The sequence below is a fragment of the Bombina bombina genome, chromosome 3, assembly GCF_027579735.1.
Source record: "Bombina bombina isolate aBomBom1 chromosome 3, aBomBom1.pri, whole genome shotgun sequence".
Taxonomy (NCBI): Eukaryota; Metazoa; Chordata; class Amphibia; order Anura; family Bombinatoridae; genus Bombina; species Bombina bombina.
Genome location: NC_069501.1, coordinates 352,660,388 through 352,680,602, shown reverse-complemented (window position 1 = coordinate 352,680,602; position 20,215 = coordinate 352,660,388). Strand labels below are relative to the sequence as shown.

The window sequence follows — 20,215 nt, the reverse complement described above, 5'->3', positions numbered from 1 at the left end:
TACACGTCGCTCTTCATCTGCTGCTCCTCTCTGCCAATCCCTTCACTGGCTTCCTCTTGCCTCTAGGATCAAACATAAAATTCTCACTCTGACATACAAAGCCCTCAACTGCACTGCTCCCCCCCTATATCTCAGACCTTGTCTCCAGATACTCTCCCTCCCGTCCCCTTCGCTCTGCTCATGACCTCCTCCTCTCCTCCTCTCTGGTTGCCTCATCGCACTCCCGTTTACAGGACTTCTCCAGACTGGCTCCCATCTTGTGGAACTCTCTGCCTAGCCCCATAAGACTCTCCCCTAGTTTTGAAAGCTTCAAGCGCTCCCTAAAGACTCTACTGTTCAGGGATGCATACAACCTATGCTAACCTTACTTTATACCAGTTCTACTCCTCCATTGCTATCCCCTGAACCCCCTTAAGTCCAGCTGTTTGTAGATCACCTTCTTAAGAGCTGATTACAACAGTGCAACTCTTGGAAGGGCCCTCTACCCATTTGATCCCTTTAATTGTTTTGTTGTACTACCCTCTGTTTACAGCGCTGCAGAATCTGTTGGCACTCTACAAATAACCGATAATAATAATAATAAAATAATAATTTTTTATTGCTCTTGAGACTGGTGGTTTACATCACTGAAATGTATTGACCCTGAGCTTTTTATATTTTTAAATAAAGTAGATTTTCTTAAGTGGAGGTGCTTCGATATCTTCAAGAAAGTGTTCTAGCTTTTCCCTCACCTATAAGTATTTTACACTGCAGTTTCCTTAAGGCAGATAATCTATTGACTGAGTCCATGGTGAAGCCAGCACTGCTACTCATTTATGGATTTACACATCAGTTAGGGAGAGATTTGAGCAGGCAGCCCCTTTCTTTCAGAGAAGTTATCTTTATCTTTTCTCACTGTTTTTGTTTGTTATGCAAGGTATTTGTTCACACTTATGACTTCATATAGGAAGATATTGTACTGACTAACTATTTGCTGAACATGTTATCAAGAGTATGAATGAAAATGAATTCTTACTAAATATCTAGGGTTTGAAACCTGTTTCTTGTGTGGCCTTTTGTACCAAGGCTTGACATTGCATTGGTGTGCTACAGCCAGACTCTACACTATCCTCTTCTTCTCTTTCCCTTCACAGGTCTATGTACCTTATGTACGTGCTTTAGAGAAATCCAAAGCAACAGGCAGCTACTCAACTTCCTAGAGAATATTAAGATTAGGGGTTTACAAAAATAACATTATGGCAAGGGGTCTGAGAGCTTAGGTCTTGTGTGGGTGTTTATTTTTTTTTTTTATTATTTATCGAACCTGACTGTAAAAATTGGACAGTTATACCGATTCTTTTTAGAATGTTACTTATGCTTTGTATCATTTAAAACCTTAAAACCTCTGTATCATTCATAGATAGACTCCTTCTTTCTCTAAGTAGGTGCAATCTTGCTTACAAAAAGGGTATTGATGTACAATATATGTGGGCAGGACGTTTTCTGGTAATTTCTAAATTGAAGGTTTTTTTGTTTTGAAGATGTATATAGTCTTAAATGTTGGCTTTTAACTTTATATTAATTTTATGCTTTTATGTAAACATATTCAAAGCAAATCTGTACTATTGCCATTTAAAGTATATTTATTTAATATATAGTGTGCAATTTATGATTTTTTTTAAATTTTTTTAGGAAATGTCACCTGAACAAATCCGTGCTTTGACGCGAACATTGCCACCTTTGGGGGATAATTTCTTAAACTCTTCATTGCCTGTAACAAGCAAAACAGTGCCTCCAAGGGTGCTTAAAGTGCGTCAACCCTCTTCCCATTCATTAAACCCAAGTGACCACCATGAATCTGCAGCAGACTCTGTGCCAGGTAAACACAAACTATTTGCCATATTTGCATGGGATATCACTGGTTTCAGTATATCCTTGTTACTCAAGGGTTATGTAAAAATTTAAACAAAAGGCTTTCTGAGTAATTCTCTTTTCCATGTATATACTCTTCCTATCATGTTTGCCTTTAGTTTTGTTTCTACCTATTATGTATGATAATATGGACTGATGCACTTCTTTGTTTTTTATAATTTAATGAGGGTTTGAAAGGACCTATTCCATTTGTCATCTTGTTCCTAATATTTTGTGAGCGGTTTGAGTTGCACCCAGGCACCCTGGGTATTGTAGGAGGGTCACACACTTCTGTATTTCTGGACTCTGGTAGCAGCATGGAGCGTAATACTGCACTGTTCAGCGGTATAATTCCATTCAGTACAGATCCTCCTCTGGCCTTTGGAGGACAGAATCCTTATACAAACCTGACAGACAAGTTCTCAGGCATATCACTTGCTGTGCATGTAATAACTTTTGTTATTATCATATTCAGGCAGCATTGGGATATATGCTTAGAGCTTTGCTGGAGTACGTGGAAAGTCACAAGTTTTAAAAGAAACTTATTTCTCTTGTAAGGTGTATTCAGTCCACAGATCATCCATTACTTGTGGGATATTCTCATTCCCAACAGGAAGTTGCAAGAGGACACCCACAGCAGAGCTGTTATATAGCTCCTCCCCTAACTGCCATATCCAGTCATTCTCTTGCAACTCTCAACACGCATGGAGGTAGTAAGAGAGAGTGGTGAAAAATAGTTTTTTATCTTCAATCAAAAGTTTGTTATTTTAAATAGTACCGGAGTTGTACTATTTTATCTCTCTATGATCTTAGCAGGTTGTAACTAAGATCCATTGCTGTTCTCACATATTTCTGAGGAGAGAAGTAACTTCAGCGGGAGAATGGCGTGCAGTTTACTCTGCTATGAGGTATGTGCAGTTACAATTTTTTCTAAAATTGGAAATGCTACAAAATGCTGCTGATACCGGATTAATGTAAGTTAAGCCTGAATACAGTGATTTAATAGCGACTGGTATCATGCTTACTCTCAGGGGTAATACCCTTATAAAATTGCAATATAAAACGTTTGCTGGCATGTTTAATCGTTTTTATATATGCTTTGGTGCTAAAACTTTATTGGGGCCTAGTTTTTTCCACATGGCTGGCTTAAATTTTGCCTAGAAACAGTTTCCTGAGGCTTTCCACTGTTGTAGTATGAGTGGGAGGGGCCTTATTTTAGCGTTTTTTTGCGCAGTTAAAATTACAGACTGATACAGGGAAGGTAGGGCCACAGCAGAGCTGTGGCAGTTTGTTGTGACTGTTAAAAAACGTTTTTTTATCCGTTTTTTGAACTAAGGGGTTAATCATCCATTTGCAAGTGGGTGCAATGCTCTGTTAGCTTATTATACACACTGTAAAAATTTCGTTTGTGTAACTGCCTTTTTTCACTGTTTTTCAAATTCTGACAAAATTTGTTTCTCTTAAAGGCACAGTACCTTTTTTTATATTTGCTTGTTAACTTGATTTAAAGTGTTTTCCAAGCTTGCTGGTCTCATTGCTAGTCCGTGTAAACATGTCTGACATAGAGGAAACTCCTTGTTCATTATGTTTAAAAGCCATGGTGGAACCCCCTCTTAGAATGTGTACCAAATGTACTGATTTCACTTTAAGCAATAAAGATCATATTCTGTCTTTAAAAAATGTATCACCAGAGGAATCTGACGAGGGGGAAGTTATGCCGACTAACTCTCCCCACGTGTCAGATCCTTTGACTCCCGCTCAAGGGACTCACACTCAAATGGCGCCAAGTACATCTAGGGCGCCCATAGCGATTACTTTACAAGACATGGCGGCAGTCATGGATAATACCCTGTCAGTGGTATTAGCCAGACTACCTGAATTTAGAGGTAAGCGAGATAGCTCTGGGGTTAGACGAAATGCAGAGCATACTGACGCTTTAAGAACCATGTCTTATACTGCCTCACAATATGCAGAAGCTGAGGAAGGAGAGCTTCAGTCTGTTGGTGATGTTTCTGACTCAGGTAGGATACCTGATTCTGATATTTCTACATTTAAATTTAAAGGGAGACTGAACCCAATTTTTTTCTTTTGTAATTCAGAAAGAACATGCAATTTTAAGCAACTTTCTAATTTACTCCTATTATCATTTTTTCTTCGTTCTCTTGCTATCATTATTTGAAAAAGAAGGCATCTAAGCTTTTTTTTGGTTTCAGTACTCTGGACAGCACTTTTTTATTGGTGGATGAATTTATCCACCAATCAGCAAGGACAACCCAGGTTGTTCACCAAAAATGGGCCGGCATCTAAACTTACATTCTTGCATTTCAAATAAAGATACCAAGAGAATGAAGAAAATTTGATAATAGGAGTAAATGAGAAAGTTGCTTAAAATTTAATGCTCAATCTGAATCACGAAAGAAATTTTTTGGGTACAGTGTCCCTTTAAGCTTGAACACCTCCGCGCGCTGCTCAAAGAGGTTTTAGCTGCTCTGAATGACTGTGATACAATTGCAGTGCCAGATAAATTGTGTAGACTGGATAAATACTATGCAGTGCCGGTGTGTACTGATGTTTTTCCAATACCTAAAAGGTTTACAGAAATTATTACTAAGGAATGGGATAGACCAGGTGTGCCGTTTTCTCCCCCTCCTATTTTTAGAAAAATGTTTCCAATAGACGCCACCACACGGGACTTATGGCAGACAGTCCCTAAGGTGGAGGGAGCAGTTTCTACTCTAGCAAAGCGTACTACTATCCCTGTCGAGGACAGTTGTGCTTTTTTAGATCCAATGGATAAGAAATTAGAAGGTTACCTTAAGAAAATGTTTATTCAACAAGGTTTTATTTTACAGCCCCTTGCATGCATTGCTCCTGTCACTGCTTCTGCGGCGTTCTGGTTTGAGTCTCTGGAAGAGGCTTTACAGGTAGCGACTCCATTGGATGACATACTTGGCAAGCTTAGGGCACTTAAGCTAGCCAATTCTTTTGTTTCTGATGCCATTGTTCATTTGACTAAACTAACGGCTAAGAATTCTGGTTTTGCTATACAGGCGCGCAGGGCGCTATGGCTTAAATCATGGTCAGCTGACGTGACTTCAAATTATAAGCTACTTAACATTCCCTTCAAGGGGCAGACCCTATTCGGACCTGGTTTGAAGGAGATTATTGCTGATATCACTGGAGGAAAAGGTCATGCCCTTCCTCAGGACAGGTCCAAATCAAGGGCCAAACAGTCTAATTTTCGTGCCTTTCGAAACTTCAAGGCAGGTGCGGCATCAACTTCCTCTAATGCAAAACAAGAGGGAACTTTTGCTCAGTCCAAGACGGTCTGGAGACCAAACCAGACCTGGAACAAAGGTAAGCAGGCCAAAAAGCCTGCTGCTGCCCCTAAGACAGCATGAAGGAACGGCCCCCTATCCGGTAACGGATCTAGTAGGGGGCAGACTTTCACTCTTTGCCCAGGCGTGGGCAAATGATGTCTAGGATCCCTGGGCGCTGGAAATTATATCCCAGGGATATCTTCTGGATTTCAAAGCTTCCCCCCCAAAAGGGAGATTTCACCTTTCACAATTATCTGCAAACCAGATAAAGAGAGAGGCATTCTTACACTGTGTACGAGACCTCCTAGTTATGGGAGTGATCCATCCAGTTCCAAAGGAGGAACAGGGACAGGGTTAGGGTTTTTACTCAAATCTGTTTGTGGTTCCCAAAAAAGAGGGAACCTTCAGACCAATTTTGGATCTAAAGATCTTAAACAAATTCCTCAGAGTTCCATCATTCAAGATGGAAACTATTCATACCATCCTACCTATGATCCAGGAGGGTCAATATATGACTACAGTGGATTTAAAGGATGCTTACCTTCACATTCCGATACACAAGATCATCATCGGTTTCTCAGGTTTGCCTTTCTAGACAGGCATTACCAGTTTGTAGCCCTTCCCTTTGGATTAGCTACAGCCCCAAGAATCTTTACGAAGGTTCTGGGGTCACTTCTGGCGGTCCTAAGACCGTGGGGCATATCAGTGGCCCCTTATTTAGACGACATCCTCGTCTCATACGGACGTAGTACTGGCATTTCTGAGATCGCATGGGTGGAAAGTGAACGAGGAAAAGAGTTCTCTATCCCCACTCACAAGAGTTTCCTTCCTAGGGACTCTGATAGATTCTGTAGAAATGAAAATTTACCTGACTGAGTCCAGGTTATCAAAGCTTCTAAATTCCTGCTGTGTTCTTCATTCCATTCCGCGCCCTTCGGTGGCTCTGTGCATGGAAGTAATCGGCTTAATGGTAGCGGCAATGGACATAGTGCCGTTTGCACGACTACATCTCAGACCGCTGCAACTATGCATGCTCAGTCAGTGGAACGGGGATTACACAGATTTGTCCCCTCTACTAAATCTGGATCAAGAGACCAGAGATTCTCTTCTCTGGTGGTTATCTCGGGTCCATCTGTACAAAGGTATGACCTTTCGCAGGCCAGATTGGACAATTGTAACAACAGATGCCAGCCTTCTGGGTTCAGGTGCAGTCTGGAACTCCCTGAAGGCTCAGGGATCGTGGACTCAGGAGGAGACACTCCTTCCAATAAATATTCTGGAACTGAGAGCGATATTCAATGCTCTTCAGGCTTGGCCTCAGTTAGCAACTCTGAGGTACATCAGATTTCAGTCGGACAACATCACGACTGTGGCTTACATCAACCATCAAGGGGGAACAAGAAGTTCCCTAGCGATGTTAGAAGTCTCAAAGATAATTCGCTGGGCAGAGATTCACTCTTGCCACCTATCAGCTATCCATATCCCAGGTGTAGAGAACTGGGAGGCGGATTTTCTAAGTCGTCAGACTTTTCATCCGGGAGAGTGGGAACTCCATCCAGAGGTGTTTGCCCAATTGATTCATCGTTGGGGAAAACCAGAACTGGATCTCATGGCGTCTCGCCAGAACGCCAAGCTTCCTTGTTACGGATCCAGGTCCAGGGATCCCAAGGCGACGCTGATAGATGCTCTAGCAGCGCCCTGGTCTTTCAACCTGGCTTATGTGTTTCCACCGTTTCCTCTGCTCCCTCGACTGATTGCCAAGGTCAAGCAGGAGAGAGCATCAGTGATTTTGATAGCGCCTGCGTGGCCACGCAGGACCTGGTATGCAGATCTGGTGGACATGTCATCCTTTCCACCATGGACTCTGCCTCTGAGACAGGACCTTCTACGTCAGGGTCCTTTCAACCATCCAAATCTAATTTCTCTGAGACTGACTGCCTGGAGATTGAACGCTTGATTTTATCAAAGCGTGGCTTCTCCGAGTCAGTCATTGATACCTTAATACAGGCACGAAAGCCTGTTACCAGGAAAATTTACCATAAGATATGGCGTAAATATCTTTATTGGTGTGAATCCAAAGGTTACTCATGGAGTAAGGTCAGGATTCCCAGAATATTATCCTTTCTTCAAGATGGTTTGGAAAAAGGATTGTCAGCTAGTTCTTTAAAAGGACAGATTTCTGCTCTGTCTATTCTTTTGCACAAGCGTCTGGCAGATGTTCCAGACGTTTAGGTATTTTGTCAGGCTTTGGTTAGAATCAAGCCTGTGTTTAAACCTGTTGCTCCCCCATGGAGCTTAAATTTGGTTCTTAAGGTTCTTCAAGGAGTTCCGTTTGAACCTCTTCATTCCATAGATATCAAACTTTTATCTTGGAAAGTTCTTTTTTGGTAGCTATTTCCTCGGCTCGTAGAGTCTCCAAGTTATCTGCTTTACAATGTGATTCTGCTTATCTGATCTTCCATACGGATAAGGTAGTCCTGCGTACCAAACCTGGGTTTTTACCTAAGGTGGTATCTAACAAGAATATCAATCAAGAGATTGTTGTTCCATCCTTGTGTCCTAATCCTTCTTCAAAGAAGGAACGTCTATTACACAATCTGGACGTGGTTCGTGCTTTAAAGTTTTACTTACAAGCTACTAAAGATTTTCGTCAAACATCTGCTTTGTTTGTTGTTTACTCTGGACAGAGGAGAGGTCAAAAGGCTTCGGCAACCTCTCTTTCTTTTTGGCTAAGAAGCATAATCTGCTTAGCCTATGAGACTGCTGGACAGCAGCCTCCTGAAAGGATTAAAGCTCATTCTACTAGAGCTGTGGCTTCCACTTGGGCCTTTAAAAATGAGGCTTCTGTTGAACAGATTTGCAAGGCGGCGACTTGGTCTTCGCTTCATACTTTTTCCGAATTCTACAAATTTGATACTTTTGCTTCTTCGGAGGCTATTTTTGGGAGAAAGGTTTTACAGGCAGTGGTACCTTCCGTTTAAGTACCTGCCTTGTCCCTCCCTTCATCCGTGTACTTTAGCTTTGGTATTGTTATCCCACAAGTAATGGATGATCCGTGGACTGGATACACCTTACAAGAGAAAACACAATTTATGCTTACCTGATAAATTTATTTCTCTTGTGGTGTATCCAGTCCACGGCCCGCCCTGTCATTTTAAGGCAGGTAATTTTTTTCATTTAAACTACAGTCACCACTGCACCCTATGGTTTCTCCTTTCTCTCCGTGTTTTCGGTCGAATGACTGGATATGGCAGTTAGGGGAGGAGCTATATAACAGCTCTGCTGTGGGTGTCCTCTTGCAACTTCCTGTTGGGAATGAGAATATCCCACAAGTAATGGATGATCCGTGGACTGTATACACCACAAGAGAAATAAATTTATCAGGTAAGCATAAATTGTGTTTTTCTATTGTAATATTTTTCTACCTCTTTGTAATGTAAGGGTCTTTACCACTTTCTGATCTCCCTACTACCTACTGCTATTAAGTTCTGTCATACAGATCCCACATTAATCGTTAAATATTATCCTGCTTTCAACATTTGGATCTATGGCCTGTGTTCAGTGTGGTCCCACTTTGCTACTTACCTCCCAGGACAGTTGTACATTGCACAAGCAGTTAATGAGTACGCTGGGATGCTGAGATATTCGCCCTTCCTGCATTTTGACCTGTAATGAATGCTCCCTTCTGTTGTTTTTTTTCTGAAATGATTTATTACATTTTTAAGTATTTTTACAAGAGTGTGAAAGATTGCACAACATAATTGTTACAAAACTGTATAAACATAGAATTCAATAAAGAAGTAAATCAATTTCTCTCATGGCTTAACACCCTGCATGGAGTCGAGTGTTGACACACGGTTTTTGCCTGCTTTTAAAGTTTGGAATAAAATTCTGTTTTTATCTGCACAAGTGGCTGGACTGCCTTGGATTCTTTTGTTTTTCTAAATAAATCAATGTATCCACAGTCTTTGTGTCCATATTTGTAGAGTCTCAATTCCTTGATAATATTAGTTGTCTCTCTTTGAACCATTGCTGGGGAACAGTAGCAGTCCATTAATATTAGTCAGATCATAATGACTGTCTTCCATTGCTCCCTCGTTTTGTGCCGTCAGTCCAGTCTTGCTCCTGATTTGTCCATTAAATACCATACAAGGTATACTCTAGGCCTTTTTGGTCATTGTTTTGATATACTATATCAGGTTGCTCCCATCTTTTATCCTAGTTGGGCATTATTCTGAGTTTAAAGGGACATGAAACCCAATGTTTTTCTTTCATTATTCAGACAGAACATATAATTTTAAACAACTTTTCAACTTTACAATTTACTACTATTATCAAATGTATTACTATTATCAAATTTTCTTTATTTTCTTGTTATCCTATGTTGAAAAGCAGGTAGGTAAGTTCAGGAGTGTGCACGTGTCTGCAGAACTATATGGCAGCAGTTTTCAAGAATGTTATACATTACCAAGAGCACTAGATGGCAGCACTATTTCCTGTCATGTAGTGCTCCAAACATGTGCACACTACCTATATAGATATTTCTTTGCTTAGACGACTCTAGTGTTAGACCAAATAGGCCTCACTCATGGTGGGGTCTCGCAGAGGGCCATAGGAAAAAATGTACTTTGTTTGTTTTCTTTTTTCTGCCCCTTGGATGTTTATTTAGTATAGTGGTCCTGCTCATACACTTTCTCCTGGCACACCTGGATATTCTAACCCTCACAGCCTCTTACACAACTGCAAGTTCTCGGGCTGTCAAGTGCAGACTTCCCTCCATCTTCTGTCTGTCCTTGTGCAGTGCTGTCAGCTTTAGAATACTCAGAAGGCAAAGGGGACACAGGCAGCAATAAACATGTAAAAGGGAAAGGGGGGGATTGCATTTTAACCCTTGAGGTAATAAGCTGACCTCTCTTTTCAGTTATTCCTTCTTTCTCTCTGTCTGTTTCTCCCTCCACTCTTTATCTTTCTTTCTCTTTCTCTATCTCTCTCTCTCTCTCTCTCTCTCTCTCACTCACTCACTCACTCACTCACTCACACACACACACACACACACACACACACACACACACACACACACACACACACACACACACACTGTGCTCTCATTTCTCTCTCTCACACTGTGCTCTCCTCTCTCTCTCTCTCTCTCTCTCTCTCTCTCTTTCTCTCTCTCTCTCCTTTTTATTCATTCTCTTTTCCTTGCTTTATTATTGAGAGATTTGGTACAAAAAGAGGGAAAAGTAATGTACACAACCAGATATACAGTGCAGTATAGTACAGTACCTGATAAGTAATACAAATTAAACATAAGAGAAGCCTCATATTTGAATTTTGCCTAAGGCCTCACCAACTCTAGAGCCGCCTCTGTCTTTTCGACAAAGAATAACAAGAGAATTAAGCAAATTTGATTATAGAAATAAAATTGAAACTTTTAAAATTATATTCTCTATCTAAATCATGAAAGAAAATGTTTGGGTTTCATTTCCCTTTAATGTATCATTGTACTCTCTACTTTACCCAGTTTTAGTGTTTAAAGGAACGTTAAACTCAAATTATTTAAGGATTATTTTAAGCATACTTTCTCTTGCAAGGTGTATCCAGTCCACGGATTCATCCTTTACTTGTGGGATATTCTCATTCCCTACAGGAAGTAGCAAAGAGAGCACACAGCAAAGCTGTCCATATAGCTCCCCCTCTAGCTCCACCCCCCAGTCATTCTCTTTGCTGGCTCTAAGCACTAGGGTCTCTCTCGGGAGTGTAAAGTGAATGTGGTGTTAGAATTGTAGTTTTATTATCTTCAATCAAAAGTTTGTTATTTTTAATGGTACCGGTTTGTACTATTTACTCTCTAGCAGAAAAGTGATGAAGATTTCTGCTGAGAGGAAAATGATTTTAGCATGTTGTAACTAAACTCCACTGCTGTTCCCACACAGGACTGAGGAGTACCAGAAAACTTCAGTTGGGGGGAACAGTTTGCAGGGTGATCTGCAATAAGGTATGTTCAGTCATTTATTTCTAGACAAGACTGAGATAATGCTAGAAGCGACTGACAATATCCCCATGAGGGGAGGGTAAGCTATGTTCACAGACTTAGTAAGGAATTGAATGCTTACATAATAGGGCGTATATACTGGTTGACACTTATTCAGGGAAATCGATTGTTTGGCTAAGGAAAAATAGTTTTGCAAGACACTTTGAAAGCCCTTTTGGGTTTTTTTCTGGGGTTATTACCACATGGCTGTTTTTTAGTCACTTAGGAGTGATTTACTAGGCCTCACAGCTCCGGAGTAGAGTGGGAGGGGCCTCAGATGCGCACTTAGAATTGCAGATAAGTTCATGCTGTTTCACATGGAGGGTCCTGCTGATGTTTGAGGGCCTAAAAGAAGCTATATTCCCCCAAATCTGATCCCTAAGGGAAGGTAGGGCCACAGCAAGGCTGTGGCAAGGTGCTGTAGTGATTTAACCAGGTGTTGGCTTTAGGCTGCTCCGGTTTGGGCATTAAGGGGTTAATCGTTTTGAAACTTGGGGTGCAATCTTATTAAGGCTTTAGCTGCATACTGTGAAAATTTCAGAAAGATTGCTGCAATTTTCAACGTTTTGTAAAATTGTGTGCTCTTTTTATCTCTTAAAGGCACAGTAACGTTTTTTTCAAATTGTGTTTTTTATTTGATTAAAGTGATTCCAAGCCTGTTTGTGTACTCTACTAGTCTGTTAAACATGTCTGACACTAAGGAAAATCCTTGTTCAATGTGTTTAGAAGCCATGGTGGAACCCCCTCTCAGAATGTGTCCCACTTGTACTGATATGTCTATACACTTTAAAGATCATATTGTTGCACTTAATAATGTGGCCCAAGATGATTCTCAGACTGAAGGTAACGAGGGTAGCCCGTCTGCCTCTCCCCAAGTGTCACAACCAGTTACGTCCGCGCAAGCGACGCCTAGTACCTCTAGTGCGTCTAACCCTTTTACATTACAAGACTTAGCGGCAGTCATGGATAATTCTCTTACAGCCTTCTTATCTAAACTGCCAGTGTTACCTGCAAAGCGTGATAGCTCCGTTTTAAGAACAGATTATGAGCATTCTGACACTTTGGTAGCCGTATCTGATATACCCTCACAACAGTCTGAAGTGGGAGCGAGGGATTTGATGTCTGAGGGAGAAGTCTCTGATTCAGGCTAAGAGGATTGCGGATATCGTTACTAGGGAGTGGGATAGGCCAGGTGTCCCTTTTGTCCCCCCTCCTGTTTTTAAGAAAATGTTCCCCATATCTGACCCCATGCGGGACTCATGGCAGACGGTCCCTAAGGTGGAGGGGGATGTTTCTACACTAGCTAAACGCACAAGGAATATGTTTCCGCAGGCCAGAGTGGATCATCGTAACGACCGACGCCAGTCTGTTAGGCTGGGGTGCGGTCTGGGACTCCCTGAAAGCTCAGGGCTTATGGTCTCGGGAAGAAACTCTTCTCCCAATAAACATTCTGGAAATGAGGGCGATATTCAACGCTCTTCAGGCATGGCCTCAACTAGCGGCGGCCAAATTCATCAGATTTCAGTCGGACAACATCACGACTGTAGCTTACGTCAATCATCAGGGGGGAACAAAGAGTTCCCTAGCGATGACGGAAGTAACCAAAATAATCAGGTGGGCGGAGGATCACTCCTGCCCTCTCTCAGCAATTCACATCCCAGGAGTAGACAACTGGGAGGCGGATTTTCTAAGGCGTCAGACTTTTCACCCGGGGGAGTGGGAACTCCACCCGGAGGTATTTGCCCAGCTGACTCAGCTATGGGGCACCCCAGAGTTGAATCTGATGGCGTCCCGTCAGAACACCAAACTTCCTCTCTACGGGTCCAGGTCCCGGGATCCCAAGGCGGTATTGATAGATGCTCTAGCAGCGCCTTGGTCCTTCAATCTGGCTTATGTTTTTCCACCGTTTCCTCTCCTCCCGCGTCTGGTTGCCAGAATCAAGCAGGAGAAGGCTTCGGTGATTCTGATAGCGCCTGCGTGGCCACGCAGGACTTGGTATGCAGACCTAGTGGACATGTCATCTGTCCCACCATGGTCACTGCCAATGAGGCAGGATCTTCTAATACAGGGTCCGTTCAAGCATCCAAATTTAGTTTCTCTACGTCTGACTGCTTGGAGATTGAACGCTTAATTCTATCAAAGCGTGGGTTCTCTGAGTCAGTTATAGATACTCTGATTCAGGCTAGAAAGCCTGTCACCAGGAAAATCTACCATAAGATATGGCGGAAATATCTTTGTTGGTTTGAATCCAAGGGTTACTCATGGAGTAAGATTAGGATTCCCAGGATATTGTCCTTTCTCCAAGAAGGACTGGAGAAAGGATTGTCAGCTAGTTCCTTAAAAGGACAAATATCTGCTTTGTCTATCCTGTTACACAAGCGTCTGGCAGAGGTACCAGACGTTCAAGCGTTTGCTCAGGCTTTAGTCAGAATCAAGCCTGTCTATAAACCTGTGGCTCCGCCATGGAGTTTGAATCTAGTTCTTTCAGTTCTTCAAGGGGTTCCGTTTGAACCTTTACATTCCATAGACATTAAGTTGTTATCTTGGAAAGTTTTGTTTTTGATAGCTATCGCTTCTGCTCGAAGAGTTTCAGAATTATCTGCCTTACAGTGTGATTCACCTTACCTGGTGTTCCACGCAGATAAGGTAGTTTTGCGTACCAAGCCTGGTTTTCTTCCTAAAGTTGTTTCTAACAAGAATATTAACCAGGAAATAGTTGTTCCTTCTCTGTGTCCTAATCCATCTTCGAAGAAGGAACGTCTATTACACAATCTTGATGTAGTTGGTGCTTTAAAGTTCTATTTACAAGCAACTAAGGATTTCAGACAAACATCTTCCTTGTTTGTTATCTATTCTGGTAAGAGGAGAGGTCAGAAAGTGACTGCTACCTCTCTTTCCTTTTGGTTGAAAAGCATCATCCGTTTGGCCTATGAGACTGCTGGCCAGCAGCCTCCTGAAAGAATTACTGCTCATTCTACTAGAGCAGTATCTTCCACATGGGCTTTCAAAAATGAGGCTTCTGTTAAACAGATTTGTAAGGCAGCGACTTGGTCTTGACTGCATACTTTTGCCAAATTTTACAAATTCGATACTTTTGCTTCTTCGGAGGCTATTTTTGGGAGAAAGGTTTTGCAAGCAGTGGTGCCTTCCGTTTAAGGTACCTGTCTTGTTCCCTCCCTTCATCCGTGTCCTAAAGCTTTGGTATTGGTATCCCACAAGTAAAGGATGAATCCGTGGACTGGATACACCTTGCAAGAGAAAACAGAATTTATAGTTACCTGATAAATTTCTTTCTCTTGCGGTGTATCCAGTCCACGGCCCGCCCTGGCATTTAAGTCAGGTAAAAAATTTTTTGTTTAAACTACAGTCACCACTGCACCGTATGGTTTCTCCTTTTTCTTCCTAACCTTTGGTCGAATGACTGGGGGGTGGAGCTAGAGGGGGAGCTATATGGACAGCTTTGCTGTGTGCTCTCTTTGCTACTTCCTGTAGGGAATGAGAATATCCCACAAGTAAAGGATGAATCCGTGGACTGGATACACCGCAAGAGAAAGTAATTTATCAGGTAAGTATAAATTCTGTTTTTTCATTTGAAAATGTTATATTAAAATGGCTTATTTTGAGTTTGAAAAAAACAAACAAAAAACAGGAAGTACATATTTGTGCACAACACATTTCTAGGATCAGTTTGCTTATTTGCGGTACAAAAATGTTTTCAGCACAAGAACTTTTTTTTTTAAATTACTTTAAAATTACCCCTTTTATGTACAACAAAGAAAAACATGCATTGACACTCAAATATGTCAGATTTTGTTAAATGATTTCTCTATTTTAAGGTAATTAATTAAACCTGTTTTTTGCTTTAGTCTTTGAAAAGTTTTTTTTTTCTTCTTAAAAGGGAAGAGTCCACAGCTGCATTCATGACTTTTGGGAATTCAGAACCTGGCAACCAGGAGGAGGCAAACACACCCCAGCCAAAGGCTTAAATACCTCCCCCACTTCCCTCATCCCCCCCAGTCATTCTTTACATTTCGTCACAGGAGGTTGGCAGAGAAGTGTACAGAAGTTCGAGATAGTCTCTTATGGAGGGTAGTACTCTTCGCAATGGGACTGGAGTTTTAAGTAATCCTGTCAGCCTCTCAGTGAGAGCATGGATGAAAGTTAGAGTCCGGAGATGCAGGGAGAGTTTTCCTGCGAACCCATCCCGACTCATAACAGCTCCTTGGTAATCAGCAATTTGTTCCTGTTCCACGGCGTAGATTCTGGTAAGATCGTTTCATTTTATTTCAATATGAGATGTATTTCTCTTGTAAGGTGTATCCAGTCCACGGGTTCATCCATTACTTGTGGGATATTCTCCTTCCCAACAGGAAGTTGCAAGAGGACACCCACAGCAGAGCTGTCTATATAGCTCCTCCCCTAACTGCCACCCCCAGTCATTCTCTTGCAACTCTCGACAAGATAGGAAGTATAAGAGATATGTGGTGACTTAGTGTAGTTTTTACCTTCAATCAAGAGTTTGTTATTTTTAAACGGTACCGGCGTAGTACTGTTTTACTCCCAGGCAGAAATTAGAAGAAGAATCTGCCTGGAGGTTGATGATCTTAGCGGTTTGTAACTAAGGTCCATTGCTGTTCTCACGCATAACTGAAGAGTATAGGAAAGACTTCAGTTGGGGGAACGGTTTGCAGATTACCTGCTTTGAGGTATGTTCAGTATATTTATTTCTAGAGAGATGATAAGATTTAGAAAATGCTGACAGAGAGCCTTGTATAATTGAGGTAAGCCTGATGCAGTGATTTAACAACGACTGGGATCATGCTTACAAAAAAGGGTAATATTTATGTTAATACTCATATTTCTTAGTGTTAAAACGTTTACATGTTATATAGAAAGAACGTTTTTTCTCTGAGGGTGATAAATCGTTTTTTGGGGCCTAGTTTCCACATGGCTAGTCAGATACTCCTAGGAGTATTTTCTTAAGGCCCTCTGACATCAAGTGCATGGTGGGAGGGGCCTATTTTCACGCTCTAGATGCGCAGTTCTTATTCAGACTGAGACATCCAGCTTCCCCAAAGGAGTCCTCTGGCATCTGAGGACCACTATAGAGGGCTTATTTCTTCCCTAAATCGTATTTGAGGGCAGGTAGGAGCCACAGCAGAGCTGTGGCAAGGTGTTTAACTGTTTATTAACGTTTTTTAACGTTTTTCAAATCCGGTTTGGGGCCTAAAGGGTTAATCATCCATTTGCAAGTGGGTGCAATGCTGCTTTAGTCCCTTATACACACTGTAAAAGTTTACTACTTTTTAACACTGTTTTGCAGTTTATGTGATAGTTTTTTTCTCTTAAAGGCACGGTACCGTTTTTGTTAATTGCTGTTTCACATTTATTAAAGTGTTTTCCAAGCTTGCTGGTCTCATAACTAGTCTGTTAAACATGTCTGACATAGAGAAAACTCCTTGTTCAATATGTTTAGAAGCCATTGTGGAACCCCCTCTTAGAATGTGTACCAAATGTACTGAAATTTCTATAAATTATAAAGACCATATTATGGCATTTAAAGATTTATCACCAGAGGTTTCTCAGACTGACAAAAGGGAGGTTATGCCATCTAGCTCTCCCCACGTGTCAGAACCTATAACTCCCGCTCAAGTGACGCCAAGTACATCTAGCACGTCCAATGCGTTTACCTTACAAGACATGGCGGCAGTTATGACTAATACCCTCACAGAGGTATTGTCCAAACTGCCAGGGTTACAAGGAAAGCGAGACAGCTCTGGGGCTAGAACAAATACAGAGCTTTCTGACGCTTTAGTAGCTATGTCTGATATACCCTCACAATGCTCCGAAGCCGCGGCAAGGGAGTTGCTTTCTGAGGGTGAGATTTCAGATTCAGGGAAGACGTTACTTCAGTCCGATTCTGAAATGACAGCCTTTAAATTTAAGCTTGAACACCTCCGCTTATTGCTCAGGGAGGTTTTAGCGACTCTGGATGACTGTGACCCCATTGTAGTTCCAGAGAAATTGTGTAAAATGGACAAATACTTTGCAGTGCCTGTTTACACTGATGTCTTTCCAGTCCCTAAGAGGTTCTCGGAAATTATTACTAAGGAATGGGATAGACCAGGTGTTCCGTTCTCTCCCCCTCCTGCTTTTAAAAAGATGTTTCCCATAGATGACGCTATACGGGACTCGTGGCAGACAGTCCCTAAGGTGGAGGGTGCTGTTTCTACCCTAGCTAAGCGTACAACTATCCCCGTCGAGGACAGTTGTGCTTTCTTACATCCTATGGATAAAAAATTGGAGGGTCTCCTTAAGAAAATTTTTATCCATCAATTTTTTATTCTCCAGCCTCTTGCATGCATTGCCCCAGTTACTGCTGCAGCGGCTTTTTGGTTCGAGTCTCTTGAGGAGGCTCTACAGGTGGAGACCCTGTTAGATGATATTTTAGACAGGATTAAAGCTCTCAAGTTAACTAATGCCTTTATTTCTGATGCCGTTTTTCATCTAACCAAACTAACGGCTAAGAATTCAGGTTTTGCCATTCTGGCACGCAGGGCACTATGGCTTAAGTCCTGGTCAGCAGACGTTACTTCAAAGTCTAAGCTTCTTAACATCCCCTTCAAAGGACAGACCCTATTCGGGCCGGGCCTGAAGGAGATCATTTCTGATATTACTGGAGGAAAAGGTCACGCCCTTCCTCAGGATAGGTCCAATAAATTAAGGACCAAACAGAATAATTTTCGTTCATTTCAAAACTTCAAGAGTGGCGCAGCTTCAGCTTCCTCTAATGCAAAACAAGAGGGAAATTTCGCCCAGTCCAAACCAGTCTGGAGACCGAACCAGGCTTGGAACGAGGGGAAGCAGGCCAAAAAACCTGCTGCCGCCTCTAAGACAGCATGAAGGAGTAGCCCCCGATCCGGGACCGGATCTAGTAGGGGGCAGACTTTCTCTCTTCGCCCAGGCTTGGGCAAGAGACGTCCAGGATCCTTGGGCATTAGAGATTGTTTGCCAGGGATATCTTCTGGACTTCAAGGCTTCATCTCTCACAATTATCTGTAAACCTGATAAAGAGAGAGGCATTCTTACGTTGTGTTCAAGACCTACTGGTTATGGGAGTGATCCACCCAGTTCCAAGGGAGGAACAGGGGCAGCACTTCTATTCAAATCTGTTTATAGTTCCCAAAAAAGAGGGAACTTTCAGACCAATCTTGGATCTCAAGATCCTAAACAAATTTCTCAGGGTCCCATTCTTCAAGATGGAGACTATCCGAACCATCCTCCCTATGATCCAGGAGGGTCAATATATGACTACCGTGGACTTAAAGGATGCTTATCTCCACATTCCAATTCACAGAGATCATCATCAGTTCCTCAGGTTCGCCTTCTTAGACAGGCATTACCAGTTTGTGGCTCTTCCCTTCGGGTTAGCCACGGCACCAAGAATCTTTACGAAGGTTCTAGGGTCCCTACTGGCGGTTCTAAGGCCACGGGGCATAGCGGTGGCTCCTTACCTAGACGACATTCTGATACAGGCATCGACTTTTCAAATCGCCAAGTCCCATATGGACATTGTTCTGGCCTTTCTGAGGTTTCACGGGTGGAAGGTGAACGAAGAAAAGAGTTCTCCCTCCCCTCTCACAAGAGTTTCCTTCCTAGGAACACTGATAGATTCAGTAGAAATGAAAATTTTTCTGACAGAGGTCAGGTTATCAAAGCTTCTAACTTCCTGCCGTGCTCTTCATTCCACTTCTCGGCCATCAGTGGCTCAGTGTATGGAAGTAATCAGCCTAATGGTAGCGGCAATGGACATAGTTCCGTTTGCCCGCCTACATCTCAGACCACTGCAACTTTGCATGCTCAATCAGTGGAATGGGGACTACACAGATTTGTCCCCTCTGCTAAATCTGGATCAAGAGACCAGGGATTCTCTTCTCTGGTGGTTATCTCGGGTCCATCTGTCCAGGGGAATGAGTTTCCGCAGGCCAGAGTGGACTATAGTGACGACAGATGCCAGCCTTCTGGGCTGGGGGGCACTCTGGAACTCCCTGAAGGCTCAGGGTTCGTGGACTCAGGAGGAAGCCCTTCTTCCGATAAACATTCTGGAACTGAGAGCAATAATCAATGCTCTTCAGGCTTGGCCTCAACTAGATGTGGTCAGGTTCATCAGATTTCAGTCAGACAATATCACAACTGTAGCCTATATCAACCATCAGGGGGGAACAAGAAGCCCCCTGGCAATGTTGGAGGTTTCAAAGATAATTCTATGGGCAGAGGTTCACTCTTGCCATTTCTCAGCTATCCATATCCCAGGAGTAGAGAACTGGGAGGCGGATTTTCTAAGTCGGCAGACTTTTCATCCGGGGGAGTGGGAGCTCCATCCGGAGGTATTTGCCCAGCTGATTCAACTATGGGGCAAACCAGAACTGGATCTGATGGCGTCTCGTCAGAACGCCAAGCTTCCTTGTTACGGGTCCAGGTCAAGGGATCCCCAGGCAGCGCTGATAGATGCTCTAGCAGTGCCCTGGTCCTTCAGCCTGGCTTATGTGTTGCCACCACTTCCTCTCCTCCCTCGTCTGATTGCCAAGATCAAGCAGGAGAGAGATTCAGTGATTTTGATAGCACCTGCGTGGCCACGCAGAACTTGGTATGCAGATCTGGTGGACATGTCATCCTTTCCACCATGGACTCTGCCGCTGAGGCAGGACCTTCTACTCCAAGGTCCATTCAAACATCCAAATCTAATTTCTCTGCGGCTGACTGCTTGGAGATTGAACGCTTGATTTTATCAAAACGTGGTTTCTCCGAGTTGGTCATTGATACCTTAATTCAGGCTCGAAAGCCTGTCACCAGGAAAATCTATCATAAGATATTGTGTAAATATCTTCATTGGTGTGAATCCAAGGGTTACTCATGGAGTAAAGTCAGGATTCCTAGGATATTATCCTTTCTCCAAGAAGGATTGGAGAAG

At 42.5% G+C, this 20,215-nt stretch overlaps 1 protein-coding gene across 2 annotated transcripts in view; it reads left to right on the top strand.

Moving 5' to 3' along the window:
- RPGR (retinitis pigmentosa GTPase regulator) overlaps positions 1–20,215 on the top strand; it is a 295,048-nt gene that overhangs the window by 139,374 nt on the left and 135,459 nt on the right. For both annotated transcript variants that reach the window (XM_053706468.1, XM_053706467.1), the window contains exon 11: positions 1,672–1,858. In XM_053706468.1, coding sequence (XP_053562443.1) covers positions 1,672–1,858 — 187 coding nt within the window. The remainder of the gene's footprint in view (positions 1–1,671; positions 1,859–20,215) is intronic.